This window comes from Sciurus carolinensis, chromosome 9, assembly GCF_902686445.1.
Source record: "Sciurus carolinensis chromosome 9, mSciCar1.2, whole genome shotgun sequence".
Lineage (NCBI taxonomy): Eukaryota > Metazoa > Chordata > Mammalia > Rodentia > Sciuridae > Sciurus > Sciurus carolinensis.
Genome location: NC_062221.1, coordinates 72,782,375 through 72,806,380, shown reverse-complemented (window position 1 = coordinate 72,806,380; position 24,006 = coordinate 72,782,375). Strand labels below are relative to the sequence as shown.

The 24,006-nt window shown below is 36.8% G+C and overlaps 1 protein-coding gene across 1 annotated transcript; it reads right to left on the bottom strand.

Annotated features, from left to right (window-relative positions):
• Positions 1–1,607: 1,607 nt before the first annotated feature.
• On the bottom strand, positions 1,608–23,570 carry Lrrc58 (leucine rich repeat containing 58). The gene is made up of 4 exons (XM_047564473.1): positions 22,968–23,570; positions 9,596–9,724; positions 8,399–8,676; positions 1,608–5,475 (listed from the first exon to the last, which is right to left on the bottom strand). The coding sequence occupies exons 1-4, from the start codon at positions 23,465–23,467 to the stop codon at positions 5,267–5,269; spliced, it is 1,116 nt and encodes a 371-aa protein (XP_047420429.1). The 5' UTR covers positions 23,468–23,570; the 3' UTR covers positions 1,608–5,266.
• Between the last annotated feature and the right edge of the window lie 436 nt (positions 23,571–24,006).

Here is a 24,006-nt window from a genome sequence, read left to right as displayed (position 1 = left end):
TGAGGGGGAGGAGGTATGAGAACTGAAGTAGATTAAATATTCATTTTAGAGCATTTACCATTATAAGGTCACATATAAATCAGATACAATAAACTATAGCTTATGTTGAGAATATAACTTGTTAAATCACATTGCTGAATTATTTTATCATTAAATTTTTATTATCTATACATCTATAAAGATATTCCTAATTCACAAGATTTCAATTACAGAAAATTAAGAAATCAGATCAAAAATAGTAATTTGACCAAAGTAAAGGTCAATACTTTTTAAGTATCCTCCATTGATACTCTGAAGTATCAAACTATGAAAAGTTAAAAATACTGATTATTCAATAATTTTGTCCCATTGTTTTTGTTTCTCATAAATTATGAAGTGGGCTCAGAATGCAACAAACCTCAACACAAGTCTACGTGATTGTTGTAAAGTGCCTTTCAAGGTTAATATTCTTAACAGCACATCAATGTTAACCATTTAAATTAGTGAAAGAACTCTCTTAAACATCAATAGTAGGCAGAATCAACCAATTTAGTAGTGTATTTTGCAATACCAGCAATAGTAATTAATCTTATATCCCAGTTAATTCCCTTAGATGGAATTCTGAATAAAAAATGTTATCCAATTTATTCACAGCTGAAGGAATGAAGTTCTGGTGACTGCAGATGGTCTTTCTGCCATGGCTTTCTGGTATGACAATATATAAGTGACCTTCATTAAACTAATGGATTTTAGTATATACTAAATTGAATACTGTCCTTCTTTTCGTGAATTCTTGAGATTGACCAAAGCTAGCTAAAAGTCTAGTAGCACCCAAATCAGTATTACCCTGTGAGTGTTCAATGATGTGTAATGGTTGTTAGTAAATTATTATTTTACATTAATTCTTAGTAAATATGAACCAAATAAAAAGTGAATGGAGGTATTTACATGCATGATGTTAAGACATACCCCCTTTCAACCTACATAACAAAGAAAACCAGTGGCAAAATATGTTAGACCTCACAATAACAATATTTTCACATAATGCTATAAATATGAAGTTGGTTAGGAACTACTGTTACCCTTTGGTGGTACCAGATAAATTTTTAAAATAATATATAAGAAAATATACTTTTTCACTGATTTTATTTCAGAGAACCCTGATCCTTATGGCTTTGACCTCTATGACAGTATACATGATTTTGGTTCCCTCCCCAGAAGCCCTAGAACTCCTAGGTACTGTTTTAGGTGAAGGAATCTCTCAGGATCACTCCTTATCTCTCAAGTGAAATGTAAATTATCATGAAGCTGTCATAACTACTTTGGGTCTAGAGTGGAGGATTTAAGGCACATACTTTCTGCCCATAAATGAAGACGCTGCTACCTGTAAAATTATGATGACTATAATAAAAATACAAAACGACATGCTATTAAATTCATTACTATAATGGGTTTAGTGCTTAATACAGAGATATAATGAGGAATCAGAACTATGTATTACAGGGCATGTTGCCTAAAAACCTATACAGCAGTCTTTACCATGGGGTCAAATACTCCATAGAACTTCAAAGCTCACTATTCTGAACTAAATGGGGAGTGAGATATATATATATATATATATATGGTGTTTATTGTTTTTTAATATTTTTCAGGGCCAAGAACCAAACTCAGGGCCTTGCACAGGAAGTGGTTTTTATAATGACATAATAAAATCTCTACTTTTAGATAAGAAGGAGCTCATTTAGGTTAAAATTAGGTATTTCTAACTAAATGCTGCTAAACTAATTTTATATACATACTCTAACACAGTTTTGTCTACAGGGGTTATATGAGGTTTAGAAATAATAACCGTTGTTTTTAAATATAAAACTAGCTGCTACTAAAATGCTTTAAAAGATCAAACTTTATTTGCACTATTTGCTTAGTGTTTTTTACATAGTGAGAAGGTAAACATTAACTGGGGCCACCTGCTGTACCCACAAATTTCAGGTTAAGAAGGTACTACTTCCTCCCTTTGTGAAGAGCAAGGTTGGCTGGAAGAAAATCCTATTACTTGCTGGCCCTTGGTTATGGAGGGATGTGGACAAACTCCCAACTGCTACACATTAATTTAAAAACAATTCACTATTATTCTAAAGGGCTTTCTTGGCTCAGGGATATTCCTGGATGTCTGATGACTTTATCTTTGACCTTTGTTGCTTTTAAAGATTTACCAATACAGCAATAAACTTGGTATTACAATTTCTTATAAAATTGGTTTGCTATATTATGCTGCATCATTATGGACTACCTTTTACTCTTATTGATATGAGGTACAATTTACAACACAAGTCTTTACTTTTAAATTTTGTTAACTTAAAATTCTAGTATTGAGAATTTTAAGACGAGATTTCTTCGGCACATGTTTAGAAGTAAAATATGAACAGTCACCTCTAGATCTACCTTCACTACTCAAACACAGGGAATACTGAGAACTCTGACCATGGGTCCTTATGTCAGTCAATCCCTCGCACCATGGAATCAACATCAGATTAGTGAATTTTCCTATTTCCTAAAGTCCTAGTCTGACTCAGTTTGGTGATGCTGAAAAACTGGTTTCTAGGAATAAAGATTGCTGAGAATGTATAATGTACCCAATTCCAATTTTGAATATTAGCACTGAAGAATTCCTCTCAACATATAGTAATGTTCTGCTTAAGTAGTTTTTGCTCACTAAAATCATCCAAGTGGAGCAATATCAAAACCAGATTTGATTATGAAAAATACTTGATTTTTCACCTTTTTAAAAAATCCTCAAAATTCACTAACCGTAGTTAAACAGAAGCATGGGATTTAGCAACTAATAAGACAGACTACCATTTTAAATACAGTCTGCTACATGACTTGGGAGCTGATTACATTGTTTTTAGATGATCAAGTCCCTGTATCTCATCTTCTGGTTAACTTCTAGTCACCAGTTATTTAAAAAGAAAAAGAAAAATAGCAAAAAGAAGTAAGGAAAATCTTAGAACTTATCAGCAGCTCTTGTAAAGGCTAAGGTCAAAGAGAAAAAAAAAAAAAAAAAAGGAAAAACTAATAACTAAAATGTAGATTTACTGAAAAGTTACCAAAGACAGTTGCATACTGATCATAGATTTTTCAATAGTACATGTAAAGAATCCTAACAAAGATTTTGTTGAAAGAACACTGTAGTAGACATCATTATATGGCACAGGCTAGAAACTGTCTCTGGTTGGACTAATTTATATCTATATAAAGCAGTATATATATATATTTATTCTAGGAAGGCTGGAAAGGCTAAATGCTATATTTACATGCTTATTTAATTCTTAGATCATCTTAAGCTGTTACTCATGTCAAAGTTAATAGTCAATTAAGAAGTAAACAGAGGCATTTAAGCCAGAAAAATTTGGTCCTACCAATCTAAATCAGTTAGTTACAAAACATTTTAGGTTTGTCACTTAGGCACTGCCTAAGACATTGTTACTTTTCATAATTTTGCAGTTTGCAGCTTACTGTGGCTCACTTGAAGAAGTAAGCAAAGACTTATTCTATTTTATAATATAATTACCCACATACTACTTCAGTAGACAGTAGAAACACATTAGATCACTTCTATACACATAAAAAACTTCTGAGTTAAAAAGTAAATACAATCTTACTACATTTTAACAAGGTAAAGGTGAAGGGATTCTCTATAGCAGCGTTTCACAACTGCAGTCATGAAACTCTCATGTTTCATGAATTAACACACAAACAAACAAACACACCCTGAATATCCTATACTATACTTTCTTCTAAAGTAAAAAATATATATGAAAAAAAACCTAACACACATATATATTATACAATAATTAGCTTTTAAGAAATGATGTGCCCAGTCATGAATGCCAGAAATCAAAAGAGATCATGAGGCTCTAATGCAATGTGCCTGTATATTTAACGTTTGCCAACTAGCAATCATGTTACATAGGTTGGTTAGCTAATGATGATTAGAAAGTATTGTGTATTTTGTAATATCAATTTATTGATAATAAGCAGTAAATAAAAATTTGGTAATTTTTAAAACTATTTTTCTCCTATACTTCAAGGATACATTTAAAATTTTTTTTTCCTATTCTACCAATATTTTATTTTCAAAATGCATTCTACCATTAAACTAGTTTTGGTATTCTATTGTGTATGAACACAATGACTCCTGCTCCTAACTTTATTTAGCTTCACTGCCATGTTTTTCTAGTTGTATTCATTTTACTTTAGAATGTAAAAAAGTTACAGCTTAGTACATAATACAAAGGAGTCACATTTGACTGTTAAAAAGTTAAATTTTCCCCCGTCACTCACAATAAAGAAGTTTTCTTGGCTTACATCTTTTCTAAATTTTTGTTTAAAGTATTAGTCTGTCTTAAAAGGAACAGGCTGATTAAGGTGGTAGCCTCCCATTAACCGTAAAAAGTGATTTCCTTACAAGGGACCACTGCACACTTAAAAAAAAAAAGGAAGTTAAGGTGGCCATGAGCTCAGCTGTTAGTTACACAGTTGTTTACATAGTTCTGTTAAAGCGTATTTTGAAGTGTCTTGCATAGTATGTTAGGTTTAGGCTCCTCTGGCATTATCTGAGTTAGTTTCCATATTCTTGCTAGGATTAAGGCACTAAAACAAGTGACTGCTAGACTATAAAAGGTTAATAACAATCATATAGAACAAAGAGGAAGAAATGAAGAGTTATCCCACTGACAAGTTATATCCCTTACTTTACCAGTTAGTTGGTCAGAAAGGTTTAGGTCCTATGTAACCATCTGTGAGCTTATATGGTCTGGAATCTAGACATATGGGCAAAATAAGCAAAGGGCTAATCCTGTTTGGTGTACAATGTTCAGCCTAAACCCAAGGATAACCCGGTAATAATTATAGCTTTGATAATTTCTTACTTTCTTCATCTCACCTGCCACAAGTTTCATACTCAGGGCCTTATTATACCACTGCACTTCAGAATATACCATTCTGCTGTGATTCATGCAAAACTTGAGTGAAATTTCAAATAATCTGCCAAATTTGGAAAAGCCATTTGGAGTAAATTATATTAAAAAAATCTAAACATGGTACTAAACTCATTCCTGCTAAATGGGTAGATGAAACAAAATCTCTCACACCATCTCAGATTCTTTCATGGACATTCAAGATGAAGATAATAAGATTTCTAGTCAACTTCTAACTATTTTCTAATCACCTTTGCTCATTTTTTTTTTTTTTTTGAAGTATTTCACAACATCCTGTATACTTCTGTTCAACCAAGAAGAACTTTTTGCATCCTGTGTGCGGCAACACTAGCTTCGTCCTCTGAGTCAGATTCACTCTGGGAAGTGGAGCTGTGAGAGGCAGAACTGCAGGGGGAAGAGCATTCTGGTGAACACAAGTAGTGCATCAGTGGGAGGCGATACTTCCCACAGAAGTCCACAAATTTAATTTGTCTGACACAGCAGTCAAAGTAGACTCCTAGAGAGAAGGAATAGACAGTAATCATTACAAAGCAAAGAGCCACAGTTTCTTTGATTTTTTTTCCCCCAGAATTCTGAAGAAATGTCATATATAGTTTTCTCTCTTATGAACCGGTGCTGAAGACCAAACCCAGTAACTCATTTGTGCTAGGCAAGTGCTCCCTTCTTTTATGAATCTTAAACAGAAGTAGCAGTCACTTTTATAGCACTGTGTCTTAGGAGTGGTAATCTGGTTGCAAGAGGCCAGGAAATTTATCTTAAATGGAGTTGGATCATTAAGGACACTTTACTTAGTATTGTTTCTCTGAGTGACTTGGGGGTCAGTGGCTGATGGAGATTACAGAATACTTAGGTGTCCTTCTTCCATCCCCCAAGCCACCCCTTTGGCTTTATCCCACAGGCAGAAGAATAAAGCAAAACAAAAGCCTCCTTTAATAATTCTCTTAAAGAATTAGCTGTGCACAAAACATGCAGAAAGGAGATAGCATTTGGTATCCCTGTTCTTACCTCCTGGAAAAGTGAAACCAAAAGAAACAAAACACCACCTTACATTTACAGAGGCTCTAAATCTATAGGCTGCAAGGCTGATTCATTGATGATTTCCCTTGATTCTCACACAATTACTAACAGGCAGCGCTTCTGATTCCTAATTTAGTACTCCTGAACTATGGTTCTTCAGCAGGCAGAAATACAGCCAGCACAGAAGAAAAAAGGCTTAGGTGCCTCTGGGTTTTAGTTGATCCTTAAAAGACAGAGTGCATCTCTAACACACTAAAGTCGTCTAATAGTTGCAGTAAAACCGGAATATCTAGAAATTTGGGTTCACTGCCTCTATGGAGAGGAATCTCAACCTTTACACACTAACTTGTTTCCCAGCTACTGTGTGTTTGTCACAGAAGAGACCAAAATAAAAACATGGTCCAAGCAAAGAAGAAACAATAATTTCTACCTTTTTTTTCCCCTCCTAATACCACCCTGCTAACCTTGTATGGTACATTACTTTGAATAATTTAGGAAAGTAGAAACATTCGGTAAACTGGTTAGTTAGTACACTGATAATAAATCCCTAAAAATGTGTTTCCTTTCTGACAATAGATGGAAATAATAAAATAAAGCATTATGGAGTTACTATAATGCTAAAATAGTATAATATTACTTTGTTATTTGTAAGTCTCATACAAAAGAAAATATCTCACAGAAAATATAAAATTACTTTTAATATTCAATAATGAATCTGAGGGAATATCTAATATATCATTTTATATATTATCTCAAATTTTAAAATGGTTATTTTTAAGCATTCCTAAGATAAATAGCACTGCAATGTACTAAAAAAGTCAACAGAAACCATTTAAGAGCAAAAAGAAAAAGTCCATTTTCAAAAAAGGATGATCAAAGCAGACTAGATTTAGACCATGAGGCATGGAGGCTTTTTGTGAATGCTGTCCTGTGCCCCGAATCACTATACAGCCAATTCACAAAAGAGGAGGAGCCAGAGAGGTTTATACACTTTTCACAGGACATAGAACTGCAAACTCTACTTCTAAGAGTGTGTGGCCAGAAATGGCCTAAAGTATGGTCTTTCTTGTCTTTTTCAAACTCACTGTATTTTTTAAAATTTTATAACAATCTTTGAGTAATTTAATCATTTTCTCATTTTTTAAAAAATATTTTAACAGTCTCAAGACAGAATTAGACTTTCAAGGAAAATCGTACCTGATTTTTTACCACCATTATGCAACATTTCTGCAGTACTTACATTTACCCTGCAATACCACAAATCTTTCAATGCCCCTATTAAAAAGGATTTTTAAAAAAGGAGCCTTTTATAAGGAAGCCAAAATAAAATGACCGCTATAGGTTACCAATTTCTACCCAGTCTGGCATTCCAGGTCCTTTTCAACCTCGTCTTAATGAATCTTTTCATTCATATTTCTCATTACTGCCCTAACTCTACATGTAAGCCAACTGCCATTCATCCAACACTCTGCCCCATACTTTTCTGTATCCACTTTACTCTCTCCATCTGAAAATTTCCTATTCTCAATCTTATCCTATTAAAATCTAACTACTGTCAGGAATTGTCTCATCTTTTCCATATCAAATTAAATGTACTCTCTCTCTGTTGATTCCTACTGACATTTTGAATTCTTTGGGATACCTTAAAATGTTCTACATTTTATCATTTGTTTAATTCCCTCCAAATCCTCTATGAATTTGAAAGAATATAAAGTTCCATGGTACCATCCTGAAACTGACATGCATTTAGCCCATTTCATACATCCTGAATCACACTCTTTTAAGGCATCTGATACAAAGAATGGCAAGTCTAAGAAAGTATCCTTCAAATAAACATGAATGATGTACAAACATTTTAGAAACTCTTTTTAAACAATAAGAACTGTTTACACGTCCTTTGTATTTTCTTTCCTTTTACCATCTATTTATTATCTTATGATAGCTTCAAGACAGAATGAGACTGCCTGGGTATTTTACTTATGTGTGAATCCAAAAATATTATGGAAAGAATTTAGAAAAGAAAGAGCTGAACACAGTGGCACAATGCCTGTACTCCCAGAGATTTGGAAGGGAGGACAAGTTCAAGGCCAGCTTGGACAACTTGGGTCAGATCCTGTCTTAAAATAAAAAGGACTAGGGAAGTAGCTCAGTTGTAGTGCACTCCTTTTATTAATGTCCAATACCAAAAAAAAAGGGAGAGAGAGAGAAAGAGACAGAAATCCTCACAATGTGAAATGTCTAACTTTCTGGTAAAAGGATGAAGGAAAACAAACAAACAAACAAAAAAAAACTATCTTTCTCTGAAAGAAGTCTTAACTCATTAAAACAACATTTAGATCAAATTTCAAAAACAGTTAAATGAGTAGGAAACACTAATACTGTAACTAACATTATTTACTTACCTCCACACTTTGGATTTGGGCAATTGCTGGCTAAACTTAAGTATCTAAGAAGATTCCCAGGGAGATCATAGGGAGTGTAGGAAATGTTTCGGATCTTAATGGTCCGTGCAGCTAATTCCAGGAGAGTTGGAGGGTCATATGTTAAATCTCTGACAAAACGAACAACCAGTGGATTTCCTCGTAAACTCAACTCTTCCAAATGAATAAGGTTGAGGATCTCTCGAGGCAGGTATGTCAGCAAGTTATTGTGGAGACTGAGGGAACGAAGTGAATGCAGCCTAGAATGAATGCAGAACAAAAATCAATGGCAATGAGTAACATATGCATCAGGGAAACTGAGTTTATATATATGCATGACTATATGTACATGCATGTATGTATGTATGTATGTATGTGTGTAGAGCCTGACTTCCCTGTAAAAACAAGCAATGAAGGTTATTGGAAATAAAATTAAAAGATGCTAGCTGGGCACAGTGGTGCATGCCTGTAATCCCAGCAGTTCAGGAGGCTGAGACAGGAGGACTATGAATTCAAAGCCAGTCTCAGCAAAAGCAAGGCACTAAGCAACTCAGTGAGACCTTATTCTTTAAAATACAAAACAACACTGAGGATGTAGCTCAGTGGTCAAGTGTCCCTGAGTTCAATCACTGGTACCACTCTCCCTCTGCCATGCAAAAAAAAAAAAAAAAGATGCTGAAACTATACGAGTTCAGTTTTGTAAATATGATAGACCTTTGCCTCTGGAATCTTAGCTTAGAATATTTAGCATATTGTGATGTAAAATGCTATATTTAAAGATTTTACTTTATCATTCCAATACCTGAAAAAGGAAAGATTTCAGATGCAATAAAAATGAAGAGCCTTTACATTAGAAAGTCTCATCAGGATAAGAATGCTTCATATCAAATATAAATTCACAAGAAATTCCATAAAACCTAGGGAAACCTATGTTGAATTATTACAGTTTTGATTACATAAAACAAGCTGAACAAATATTTTGAGGAATAAACTAAAGCATTTAAAAGTAAAATTAAAAATAATCCAACTCACAGTAAACCTTAGAGCCATAATTACCATATCGCTTGCTTTGAGAAAACCTAATTCTTTTCTGTCTGTAAAACATGTGAGTGAATGCAAGACAATAATTTCTATGCATGGATGTATGTGTATATACACAAATTGCCTGAAACTACTCACTGTGAAAGTTGAGGAGGCACACTTTGGATTTTGTTGTCACATAATACCAAGTAAGTCAGAGAAGGCAGATTTGCTAATTCTGGTGGGATTTCTTTGATGAAGTTTCCTCCAAGATATAAACACTCTAAACTGCAAATGAACAAAAACAAAAAAGTAAATAAATATAACTTGGACAAAGCACACCATTGTCTCTACTACAGTGAGCCCACTTCATTTATTCATTCAGCAAATGTTTTACTTAGGATTTGCTACATGCTATAATGAAAGCAGCAGGGAACTTATATCATAACTAAGGAGACGTGACACACCAAAGTTAGACAACAGTATAATTATATATAAAGCAGGTCCAAAAATAGGCATTACATGATTAAAATACCAAAATAAGGAGAATTCACAAATTACAAAGAAGTTGGAAAGAGGAGGAATAAAATAAGACCACAATAATTCTAATTAGAAAAGAAAAGTACTGTAACTTCAACTGGGTTGTGAATTTAGTCCATGTAGATGGGAAGAAAGAGAAAGCTTCAGGATGAAGGAGGGGGCTTTTAAGGTTCAGTGAATACACCATTATAAAGAAGAGAAAAATTCTTTTTGAGAAATCCACCAACAAGATTGGTTCCATGCTGGTATGCTTGAATTTGATGTATGAGTAGGCAACAGGAAAAACCACTAGCTTTTTTTTTTTTTTAAAAGGTAGAAAAATATATCTGAAGCTTCTCTATTTCTTCTTTGCTCTTATAGCAAATACATTCCTCAGAGGCTGTCTGACTAAATTATATATAAAGCTGACTATTATCATGAGATTAAGGTTCCATATAATTACCCTGTTACTAAAAAATAAATTAATATTTTGAACATAGCATGTATTACACCAAAATATAATGCTGCTCTCTAATCACTATAGAAAGGCTACAAAATCCAAAAGAGTTTTGCAGGGGGTGGCAGAATTAGTTCTTTTTTTTTTTTTTTTGGGTGCTGGGGATCGAACCCAGGGCCTTGTGCTTACAAGGCAAGCACTCTACTGACTGAGCTATCTCCCCAGTCCCCAGAATTAGTTCTTAAAATATATATAAAAATAAACATATACATACATGTATAGATCTTTTTCCATTACTTTACTTTTGTCTTCTGTTAAATCTGCTAACTCAGAACTATCATTTTGAAAGATCTTTAAAATGAGAGAATATAGCCAGCTTAGAGATTACCCAAACTTCTATGGTAAGAATCACCTGGGATACTTTTAAAGCTAAAAATCCTGGCCCCTTCTAGATGTACCAAACCTGAGTTCTAGGAGAGGGGTCTGAAAAATGGTAGGTTTTAGAATACAAGACATAATTTTAACAAAGCCAACTTGCCCTGCAGAGCTATGGTTATTTATACATCCACAATTAGCAGCATGGAACCAATCTTGTCTGTGGATTTCTTAAGAATTTTTCTCTTCCTTAAAATGGTGTACTCACTGAACCTTAAAAGCCCCCTCCTTCACCTTGAAGCTTTCTCTTTCTTCCCATCTAAATGGACTAAATTCACAGCCCAGTTGAAGTTACAGTACTTTGGGGAAGTCTTTTCTAATTAGAATTATCTTGGTCTTATTTTATTCCTCCTTACTTAATCCATAGTTTTGCCAACACTTACCTAACACTGACTTTTAATTTTTTTAACTGACAGTGTGAAAAATGTGCTTTTAATCTGCAGATCTGCATTTCCCCAATTATTAGTGAAGTTTAGCATTTTTTAATGTTTTGGGCCAAATGTGTATCTTTAGAGAATTTCATATTCATTTCATTTTCTAATTTTTTCTCATGGGTTAGATGACTTTCACTCATTAATTTGTTGGGAGCTTTGTTGTTGTTAAATATATGTTCTATGTAACTTTGTTCCTTTATGGCCTGCAGCATGGTCTATTTTTATTCATGTTTTATGTGTACTAAAAGAATGTGTGCCAACCTTATAAACCAAGCAAATCAATTTTCTTTTAGTTTCTCTTATAATTTTGCCTTCCTACTGGTTTTCTCTCCTATCATAACCATGGTTTTTCTTCTTCCCTTCAAAGTTGTCAATTTTTGCTCTTTCCCCTCAATATAGAAGTTATATTGCAGACACTTTCAAGTTCCTACCTCCTAAAACTTCTTGTTGAAGTGTTCTTTAATTAATATGAAACATTTCTCTTTGTCCCTTTAAATTCATTTGGAGAAGTGCTGGGGGGGGAGCACTGTGGGGCAGAAATGGAAGCAGAAGGAGTGACTGGAACCTGATGCGGCAGTTCAGAGGAGAAGCTTCAGAACTGCCTGGAATCTTTTTCTATCCTTTGAACTGACTGGTAAATTTTTAAGTGTAAATCTTATAAACATGCTGGGCACAATTTGATTGCTGGATGTTTGGACTTGTGTATTTTCCCTTCACTCTGCTCTTTGTCGTGGACACTGTTTCTTTTGTTCCACTGCTCCCTACTGTTTTGCCCTACAATAGGTGCTATTTCTATCTTGATAGCTGTTCTGATAGTTGCACTCTCATTCCTAAACACATCCTTGCTCCATTCTCTGACCTTCTGTTTGTATAATTTTCTAGAATTACTTTTACCTTGATTTCCTACCAACTAACTGATTTTAAATAAATTTATTCTGAATTAATAGTCATTCAGATTTATCAACATCTTTTACCAATTTCTTTGTTCACCATTATTTTTGGGATTTCTTTTAAAATTCGTTTTTCCTTCAGAATTTCCTTCATCAAAGACTCATGGATTAGTCTGATTATTTTGTTTCCCATTTATTTACTTATTTAATCAGGAATTGAACCCAGGGACACTTAACGACTGAGACACATCCCCAGCCCTTTTTATTTTGAAATTGTGTCTCACTAAGTTGCTTAGGGCCTTGCTAAGTTGTTGAGGTTAGCTTTGAACTTGAAATCTTCCTGCCTCAACATTGTGAGCCTCTGGGATTATAGGCATGTACCAGTGCTCTTGATTCTGATGACTTTAATTTACCCAGTCACTCTTGAATAATAGATTAGCTGGACATAAAATTCTAGGTTAGCAGTTATTTCTTAGCATTTGGAAGATACTGCTCCATTATCTAATTACAGTCAATATTACTACTGCTCTTTTGTAGTAGTAATATTGGTCTCCTTTACTCCTCCCTCATTAGGTGCTCTGAGCATTTTTCTCCACTCTCTTTATTGATCCTAAGTTTTATTATAAGGTGTCAAAACATTAGAGAATTTTCTTTATTTAATTGTGGGAAACTTCAGTCATTATTACTTCCCTCATTGTCTTTCATTCTTTTTTCCTTCCCCTAGAATTGCTCTTGGTACTATGAACTTCAGGATCTATCCTCCATCTCATATCTTTCATGCTTTTCATTTCTTTATCTTACAGTGCTGCATTCCAGAAGAATGCCTTAGCAAGATCTTAGCTTTTGGATTCATTTTTCAGTGGAGTTCACACCACACAGCCCATTTAGTAAGTTCATAAGTAGTCCCATTTATCCTTGGGGAATATATTCCAAGACTCCCAGTGAATGCCTGAAACCAGACATACATCCTATAATTTATTGCCTTTTCCATCTTCACTGAGCACTTATAATGCTCTGTGGTTTGAGATTTGATGCAAAACTACCATGAATTTCTTTTCCTTTCTTTATAATTGCACAACTACATTTATTCTTACCATATATTCTAGCAACTGAGGCAAACAATGTTTTTCTCTTCTAAGAACTTTGACCTTTTCACTTAAAGAAAGCACTTTAAGGCTTCTCTTTAACATATCTGAATTTCCTGCATCACTACTCATGCATTTTACGGCCATTATTAAATAAGGGCCACTTGAACATAAGCAATGTGCTACTTGGACACTTGATTTGATAACCACAGCAGCTACTAAGTATCTAACAGGCAAGGTATAGAGTATGTAAGGGACAAAGGAATGAGTCACATATAGGGAGGCATGCCACATGATTTCATCATGCTACTCAGAATGCAGTACAATTTAAAACTTAAGAAGTGTTTATTTCTGAAGTTTCCCATTTAATATTTTGGACTGCAGTTAACCAGGAAAGCAAAATCACAAATGGGGGATATTATATATTTTTTCATTTCTAGGAACTGAAACTTTCATAATTGTCAGTTTTAAAACTTCCTATTCTTTTGTTTCATTGATGAAATTATTTCCTTGATCTCTCTGAAGTTAGAAAACATACTTATTTTAAAATTCTTTATTGACAGCCTTATTATATACTTTGTCAGGTACAGTTTCTTCCATTCATTGAATTTCTTTTGTCTTTCATAATCTCAGTCTTCTGTGATGTGTGGTGAGTCAGACAGTCAACTTGAATCTGAAGGGTTTTTTAAAAAAATAAATTAATCATTTTCCCCCAATTTGATTATGTAAAGCTTTTCAAGACTGTATTCTTCTCTCTAGACTCAGAATGCTTAGAAAAAGTAAGCAGACAAATAATTTTGATATCCTACTTTTTTCTGTTTCAAAGATTACCCTGTAGCAAAACTTAACTATCTGGTTACAAGACTGGATTTTCCTACATATAAGTACCTAAATACTGAGGTGGGGAGGGGCATCCTAGGCAGAGCGTTTTGATTCTGCCCCATAAGGTATAAGCTGATACTCAGAAATCCCTATTTTTCAACGAGGAGAACTACTTAAATAGAATAGAATATTTGGAACTCAAATAATTGAAACTACCCTAGAAAAGGAACTATTTTAATGAGAAGACTATTAGGGAAAAACTTTAGCAAACTTGATCTAGTAGTGGGGAAAGTGAAGAAAGAATAGAGTGAGTCTGAGGGCAAGTACAGTGTTATGGACCAAATGCCTGCATCCTCTCATAATTTACAATGAAACCCTAACCCTTAATGCACTGTTATTTGGAAGTGGTGTCTTCTGGAGGTAACTAGGATTAAATGAAGTCATGAAGATACAGTCCTCACGAATTGCTTTAACGTTCATATAAGAGTCCTTAGAGAACATGCTTCCTTTCTCTGCTTTACGGAGACACATCGAGAAATCTGAAGTCTAAAAATCAGAAAGCAGGCCCTGAACAATCTGCCACAAGCTCTAGCTCAGACTTCCCAACCTCCAAAACTGTGAGAAATAAATATATTATTTATAAGTCACCCAGTTTATGGTATTTTATTATAACAGCCTGAAGTTACTAAAATAGCCAAGAACTAAGAGAAATTAGTCTTTAGTGGTAACTACTTGATGTCTTCTCTCAATGGGAGACATTGATTGAGAGAAGACATCTCTCATTGTGAGTGGGCAAGGCATGTACTTAGAAAGAATGCCAAACACTAGTAGTAAATGTGACTCTGGCAGGGAAAAATCTGAAGTTCTAAAATATAACCAAACCCATGATTTTGAAATGATGTACTGTAAATTCTCTTTTGCAACTGATAGGTATCATTAATCAGATTACACAACCAGTATATTAAAGTGCAAAGCTGTCTGGTTTCTCATTTTCAAACTCAAATAACTTCCAAAGTTCTATAGACTTTAAATCTTTCAATGATTTATGGGAATTAAATTTCTAAAGCATGATGTTTCCCAACTTATGTTTCTAACTTTTTCATAGTTAGAAAGGAAATTACTATTGAATTTAAAGCAAAATTATAGTGTTGAAAAGTTCTGGAGTTTTTTAATACTATGCCTGTCAATTAGTTAGCATAAATTTATTCTATTAGTGTTTGACAAACAAAATAGTAAAAAATTATTCACTAAATTTATGAAAAGAACTCCTCCTTTCTATTTAGCATTAACATACTAATCTTAAATTTAGTTCTTGAACAGTTTATTACTTTTCCAATCCTTAGAGATATGGAATGGGTGCTTTTTGTCTTATCCAGGGCCAATGGCCACTGAAAAAATACTAGGCCCCACAACACCAATCAACTTTAACCACAGGTATAAATAGAAAATGCCTTTTGCTTCTTCACCCAAAAACAATGGCATTAAGTACAATAAAAATACACATTAGGTTCCATAGTTGGTTAAAGGAAGATGAAATTAAAGTGAGACAGGGATATACCAAGAGGCAAAAGAATTAAGAGAAGCACAGAAAGGCAAGAATCATACATTTTCTTAAACACTTTTCTTGAAATAGTATCCCCAGATTAAATAATTTTCAAATACTATCACTCCCCTCAGGATTTTAAAGTGCATTATACATTCAAAAGTAAGACACAGGGATAGAAGTATCATTTCTTTTTTTTTTTTTATTTTTATAGTTGTATATGGATAGAATACTTTTATTTTGTTTATTTTTATGCGATACTAAAGATTGAATCCAGTGCCTCACATGTGCTAGGCAAATGCTCTGCCACTGAGTTATGGTCCCAGCCCTAGAAGTATCATTTCTTGGTGCTTGCTCCAAACTAAGAAAGAAGTCAGAGGGAAACAGAGTCACAAACTCAATATGTGAGGCTAAACTTTACCAGGTTCTATTTATTATCTAATCAAATCACTCGTCTCTTTTCTAAGACATGTGGCCTATTGTACACTAGCTTCAAAACATTCCAGAGCATTAATTTTAGCTTTTGTTGGTCACAATCCTCATATCTTTATCTTCTAAAATCACATCAAACAGATTGGTGAAAGAGGGGTCACAACAAAAAAAGATATTACTTAAGAAAAGACTAGGGAAAAGTTCCAATGAAACTCACTTGGCTCAAAACTTCTCTCCAAATATATAGCATCTTGAATGCCAAAAGCCCTGAAGCTTTCATTTATTTAAATGAAGTCTACTGCCCAGTGGGTGATAAATTATTAAGCCTTTCCTCAGTCAGTGCCTGAGCTGAAAGGAACAAAAGGTAAGAGTTCAGAAGAAATAGATTAAAATACAAATTATACCTACTTTGTCAGCATTATAAAACAAAAAGATTTTCCCACATAAAAGGGAAAGTTATACTTGTGTGCTGAATCTACATTTTAACAGAATCTGTATCTATAACCTGATGGTTCACACTGATAAGCAAATTTACTCCAGGAGAATGAATTTAATCATAAAAATAAATAAGATTTCAATACCTACTTACGTTATACTTTCAAAGTGATCTTTCAGAAACCTTTCCCCCCCTAAAAAATTGCCACTTGGGAAAAGGATCATTAGGGTACAAAAATACATACCTGAAGACACGTTGCTAAATCTGAAGAAGTCAATGACACCAGATAAACCAAGAATATTTGTTAGCCCTTCCTGGAATAATTAAGGATGGGGGAAAGGTAAAGTTCTGAAGGAGTTTATATTTGCATAATTTTTAAATTGTTCTTCGAGAACAATTCTGAATGTGCCAAAATACTAGACTTGGCTTAAAAAGCAGCATGGTATAGCTCATGACTAGCATCTGTGAGGCTCTGGGTTCTATCCCCAGCAACACACAAACACACACAAGTAGCATGGCATAGTATACAATAATATCAGGGTTACCAATGAGGCCTAGAGAATCCATACATATTCTGAGAGAAGTTGGTGTTCTTGGACAGTCACCTCAGAGTTTAAGTGACTGAACTCTTGCTCTACATTTCTGAAAGTTTAATGCATTATTTTAATAGCAGTAGTTAGTCTTTGAGGGTTGAGTCATGAAACTTTCACTGTCACTATTTGGCTTCAAACAAGTCACTAAAGGGGGTTTTCAAGATGGCAAAATTGAGGCTGTTGCTTCCCTGTCTGCTCTGTGGCATGAAACCGAGAAAGCAGACACCTTCCCAGCAAGGTGGGTGAAATAAAGGGGAGGAAGGGGGGATTTTACTGGACTCTAGAACTGGACATTCAAAACAGACTGGGGACTCAGTGGGTTGGACATAATAAAATATGGACGAAATCCCAGCACCACAGTTACAGTTGCAGTTGCTGCTGCTGCTGCTGCTACTGCTGCAGCTGGGCATGGAGCACCAGCCAAAGTCGTCCCTCAGCGAGCAAAGAGAAGGGATAAGGGAATTAAAGGAACTGGCATTTTTAGGAGCCCTGAGGCATGTCTAGGTAGGGAGCATTTAGAGATCAAAGACACTGCCTCAGCGCACTGCACAATATCTTTGTGCGGGGAAAGAAGCTGCTCTCTCTCCAGGCAGTGTGTGGAGTACAAAGAAAGGAACCATTTTGCAGCTGTGGAGTCAGCACTTGAGGGAGCCAATTCCTGACAAACACGTGTTTGATCAGAAATACAGGCCCACTGAACACACACTGTATGACATGGCGTGTGCTTAAGTGACAGGAGAAAAAATCAAACATGGAAAGAGGCTTCCACTGGGGATAAATGGTCATGGAAACTCACCTGGCCCTACCCCTCCCCCTCCGCCTCCCCTCCCCATCCAGCATCTTGCAGGACTGGCCGGGAGAGACATCCAGCCTGAAGGGCGGGGGTGGGAAAGATTTGAGTTTGGAGACTGAACCAAGACCAGGAAACGTGGGGCCCACAGGTGACTGTAGGGGACTAAGAATTGTCTCCTCCAACACATGAGATGAACCCAAGGGAGAGCCGTGGGGTGCAGTCTTCCAGTGTGGACCAGCAAGTATTAGGTACTGGAGGTGCACTGATGTAGGCATTCAGCAAAGAGCCCGGAGCCCACCTAAGCCTCCAGGAACTCTGCCCACAGGATTCTCTCTCTTACTCCAGCAATCCAGAGGATGGAGCATCACACTCCAGACGACCCCACCTAAAACCACTGAGAAGAGAAACTGAGAATCTTTTGAACTTCAACAAAAAGAATTCTTTAACTTTTCATCAAGATGTTTTTTCCTCTTTTTTTGTTTTCTGTGTTTAATTGTGACCCTTAGTGGCACATGGACAATTATACATACTCACTTGGTTTATTTTCTCATTTCTAGCATTTTTGAACTCAGCTATTTTTCATGGATCAGTTTTTTGAGGACTAGGATGTTTGATTAGTATATTTTAGTTTTGTTTTATATTCTTTTATTTTTAATTTAAAAAATTTTTTACTTTATATATTTTCTCTTACCTGTTTCCCTTGATTCTTTTCTTCTGCCAACAGCCAATCTCTATTGTTCTCTTTCACTCTTCCTTTAATTTTTTACTTCTATCTTCTGTCTTCCTCCCTCATAATCACCACATCCTATATCACACTTCTGATCTCTTCCTGTCCACCATTTGATATTGTAAACCCTTTTACAAACTTGTGGTTTTATTGTAGGCAATAACTAATCATATCATTTGTTTTCGCTGATAATTAACATTGTACACATCATAGTAGGAACTATTTAGTTTAATGCTGAATATTGTTTTCATTAGTTGTTATTTGTCTCCCCTTAAGCAGTGAGGTACTGGAAACCTTCAGGGATAATATTAAGTCCATGGGGTTTCTAATACTACTACTGCCACAGATCCATACTGTTAGATGAGTAGACACACAAACATGAAAAAGCACGGGAACAAATCGCCCCAAACAAACCAACATACTCCAAAAACAGAATCCATCGACACCACAGTGGAAGAAACGTTAGAGAAGGAGTTTAGAAAAAGTGGATTGGGGACTGAGGCATTAGACCAGAGACCCTGTGCCTAATAGAAGAAAAAATAGGCCCAAATATCCATCATGTTCGCTTAGGAACTGAATTCCTCGACAAGACTCCGAAAAGCACAAGAAGTAAAATCAAGGATCAATAAATGGGATAGTAGCAAACTAAAAATCTTCTTCACAGCAAAGGAAACAATCAAGAGTGTAAAGAGAGAGCTTACGGAATGGGAGAAAATCTTTACCACATGTACCTCAGATACAGCACTAATCTCCAGTATATATAAGGAACTCAAAAAACTTACCACCAATAAAACAAATAACCCAATCAATAAATGGGCTAAGGAACTGAACGCATACTTCACAGAAGAAATAAGATTGGTCAACAAAAAATATGAAAAAATGTTCAACATCACTACCAATTAGAGAAATACAAATTAAAACTACACTGAGTTTTCATCTCACTTCAGTCAGTGACAATTATCAAGAATACAAGTAACAATAAATGTTGGTGAGGATGTGGGGGAAAAGATACACTCATACATTGCGGGTGGGACTGCAGACTGGTTTATACCCAAAGGACTTAAAATCAGCATACCACAGTGACACAGTCACATCAACATTCACAGCAGCTCGGTTCAGTACAGCTAAGCTATGGAACCAACCTAGGTGGTTCAACAGATGAATGGATAAAGAAAATGTGGTATATATACACAATGAAATATTACTCAGTCATAAAGAATGAAATTATGGCATTTGCCAGTAAATGGTTGGAGCTGGAGGCTATCATGCTAAAATGAAATAAGCCAATCCCCCAAAACCAAACGCCAAATGTTCTCTCTGATATGCAGATGCTGATTCACAATAGGGGTGGGGTGAGATGGGGTGGGGGAGTAGATGTTCACCAGATTGGACGGGGGGACTAGGGGAAGGGAAGGGGGTAGGAAAGGGAAAGACAGAATGAATCAGATATAACTTTTCTATGTTCATATATGAATACATGGCCAGTGTAACTCCATATCATGTATAACCACAAGAATGGGAAGTTATATTCCATGTATGCTATGTCAAAATACATTCTACTGTCATGTACAACTAAAAAAGAAAACAATAACCAATATGAAATCTGTTTCCTCATCTGTAAAAAGGAGGAAGCAAATCAGATCACTGCCAAGCCTGTTTCCACCTCTAGAGAATATAATTCTACATAACCCTTTTAGCCTATACTCATCCAGAGTTTATATTTGGAACAAAGCCTAAACTTTTGCTGATTCCTGTCAGTAAAGAGAAAGAAAGCAAGGCTGAAGTTGTGGCTCAGCAGTAGAGTGCTTGCCTGGCATGTGTGAGGTCCTGGGTTTGATACTCAGCATCACATATAAATAAATAAAAGATCCACTGACAACTAAAAAACATTAAAAAAGAAAAAGAAAGAGAGAGAGAGAGAGAGAGAGAGAGAGAGAGAGAGAGAGAGAGAGAGCGAGCATAAAACTTAAAAATAAAAAATTTGACATAAAAAATCCCACACATTTGAGTCAAAACACAATGACCTAGAGCCATGCATGGCACAGTTGTCAGCCCAGAAAATCAGGTCAACCAAGCAAACGACTTGGACCAATTCTTCTTATCACAGATGCAACAGAACAGAAGTCCAAAGATTCAGGTTCTAGTCCTATTTTGCCACTGCAAGTTTAGAGTCAGAGACCTGAGAGGTCAAGTACAGTTCTACCATTTACTGACTTTGAGACTTAATTTTTCTGAGATTCATTTCTTCCTCAGTTTCTTCAAAGGGGGAGTATGTCATCTCATAAAATCATTTTTTAAGAATTTAAAAAGTATCTTTAAAGCATTTATGACAGGGATTTTTTGCCTACTTCTTTTCCTCTGTGATGGAAATAATGCTTGCCCTGGGTTCCTCATAGTATACTGAGAAAAGTCAAATGAGAAAGTTGGAATTATGTAACATGAAAATTATAAAGAACCAAGTCCTGTAAATTTTAACCTTTAAATCTTTTTCTTGCCCTTCTACTTCTTACCTTCTCTCCTAGCACACCCTAGTATAGGCTATTTCTCATCCTACTATAATGACCTCCTAGTCAACCTCCAAATCTTCTCTTACCTTTCCAGCCTCTCCCTACTCTACTACTACACAGCAACAAGACACATGTGCACTCAGAATAAAATCCAAACTTCACAATGGCCTTCAAGATAAAAAATGGCCTGAAAGGCTCAAATTAACATTTGCCTCTTTCTCTCTTGCTCACTTCAAGAGGTTCATTTTTCACATTTGGTAGTCACCCTCCTTTTTGCCTCTGGACTTTCACATGCACTGTTCCTTCTATTAGTTAATTCTTTTTTTTTTTTTTTTTTTTTTTTTTTTTTTTTTTTTTTTAGTTGTAGATGAACGCAATACCTTTATTTTTATGTGGTGCTGAGGATCAAATCCACTGCCTCACGCATGCTAGGCAAGTACTTTACCACTGAGCTACAACCCCATCCCATAATTCTTAACTCTTTTTTTCAAAGCTCAGTTAAAATATCACTTGCTCAAGGACCAAAGTAAGTCAGGCCCCTCTGTTAATGCTGTCCCAGGCACTAGTACGTCTTCATAAAACTTATAACCACTGTAGTTTAATACTGAGGTTTCTAGTTAGTTGTTTAATGTCTGTCTCTTCTATTAGTACGCATGTTAGTTCCATAAGGCCAGGATCATGTTCTCCACCATAACCTCAGATCCTGGGATAGTGCCTGACACATGCAAGTACTCAATAAATATCAGCTGAGGAGTAAATAAAGGGTTATCTGGTCCAAATGCCTCATTTTGCAGATTAGGAAGCTATGGTTAGGACACGTCAAGTGACTTTTGCCTAAGGCTTAAGAACCAAGAGTTCTTACTCCTAGGACAATGTTCTTCTCACTACACTTAACTCTGAAGTTCCTACCAGCTCTAGCATTCGGTTACCTCTGAAAATTCAATAAAGGAGGTGAAAACATTTTACAGATGGAAGACAGTTCACTGCTCAACTTTCTGCTTCCATCCAGGGCACCTTCAGGGCACTTTTATTATACTGTTTCTCTCCTTCCATTAAACTCAACATGCGTTTATTGAATAATGGAGCAGGTGAGGCAGATAATTCCTGTAAACAAGGAATTATATTTAATAAGGTAAATGCAATGGTGAGATGGATGAGGTACAGAGAATATACAATTTAGCAATAATTATTGTTGTCAGGGAGTAGTAAAGAAGAGTATCACAGAATTTATCCTTGAGATAGGTTTAAAACCAAAAAGGAGTTTGCCAAGTGAAGAAAACAGTCCAGGCAAAAGGAACAGTACATGTACAGAGGTTCTGCATCCACTAACACATATTTAGTGTGCCTACCAGTACCAGGAGCTACAAGTCAGCTTCCCTACATACTTAAAAGTGCACGATTCACTTCACTCTACAAACGATATTGTTGGGGTAGCAAAAGAGAAAAAGGGAGCTGGAAATATAGTGGAAAAAAAGGTCATTTCAGAGAATTTTGTAAGCCATGCTAAATGGCACGTACTGTGATCTGTGAATGTGGAACGCCATGGAAGACTTAAACGAGTGATAACCTCAGACTAACATTTGTTTATAAATACCCACACAGTTGAGATCACCCCCCAGACCCAAGAAAAAAACAACAGCAAAAGTGCCTCCAAAATCCGTATAGGTCAAACCAAACTCTTGTGACTCTATTCTACATATCCAAAAGTCGCGGAAATGGTCAAACAAGACTCACTATCCAACTGCTAAAGAGAGCTTGCAAGACAGCTCCGCGAAAAATGTCTGGCGCTTAGGCCTGGCGCCATCGGGCTCGCAGACACCGCCCCAGGCCTCCCACCCTCCGACAAGGGCCCGCTCACCTCTGCAAGTTCTCGATCTCGGCCGGGATGCTCTGCAGTTGGTTGCCGCCCAGACTGAGGGTCTGCAGCGCACGCAGCTCCAGCAGCGAGGCAGGCACCTCCTGGAAGCAGTTGCCGCTGAGATTGAGCACCTGGAGGCTGCGGCAGAGCGGCGACTGGGCCAGGCCCTTGGGTAGAGCGCCCGGCCCGCTGAGTCTGTTGTTCCTGGCCAGCAGCGTGCGCAGACCAGTCAGCGCAAGCAGTTCTGGTCCCAGCGCGGTCAACGCGTTTCCGCTCACGTCCAGCAACTGGAGATGCTGGAAGCCACTGCCCAGAGCCCGTGGCAGCGACACCAGACGGTTGTGGGGCAGCAGCAGCCTCAGCAGCGCCTCTCGAGAGCCGCGCCGCTCCTCGCCTCGCGCCTCCAGTTCCGACTCAAGCGTCTCGGCGGACACGCTGAGGCGGGACCAGTTTAGTTCAGCCTCTCCGGCCGTGGCCACCGCCGCTCCGGCCTCCTCCATCCGGGCCGCCGCACGGCGCCTGGCTGGCGCGGACTTCCGCACAGCGCTGCGCGCGATCCACAGGCCTGGAGTTCGGCGGCGACCCGGAACCTGAACCCAGCGCTGAGTCGGAAGTGGCGAGGCGGGCGCTAACCCTGCGCGCCCAGAAGGAGTCACGCGGCACGAGGCGTCGGGTGCGCGCGCTGCTCGGGGACGAGCTCAGCCTCACGTGGCGCATGGCGCGGAAGGTCTACTACGCTCAGTTGTGGGAGACCCCGGGCGGGGTTTGAGCGAAAGGGCTTTATAATCAGTGGAGTCCAGTGATCTGTACCCGATTCCAGGACTACCTGGGTAAACAACCCAAGAACTGCTTATCTGGGCTTGAAAGGTTTGCGCGTCACGGTGCAACGCCCTGTCATTTCTCGGTTTAGAAGTGGGGCCTCTAGCCTAGGATTCCGTGAGAACACGGCCATGACAGCAAACCCTGGTAATTTAAAGTGGAGAAGAACAAAGTCCTCTTCGAAGGGTGCAGACAGATGGACTAGAAATCAGAACCTCTG

Excerpts from the sequence above, each read along its gene's own strand:
- Lrrc58 (XM_047564473.1), bottom strand. The coding sequence starts at position 23,467 with ATGGAGGAGGCCGGAGCGGCGGTGGCCACGGCCGGAGAGGCTGAACTA. Across the intron at positions 9,725-22,967 it reads GAGATCGAGAACTTGCAGAG|TTTAGAGTGTTTATATCTTG; the intron begins GTGAGCGGGCCC and ends GTTCATTTGCAG. Across the intron at positions 8,677-9,595 it reads GTGCCTCCTCAACTTTCACA|GCTGCATTCACTTCGTTCCC; the intron begins GTGAGTAGTTTC and ends CATTCATTCTAG.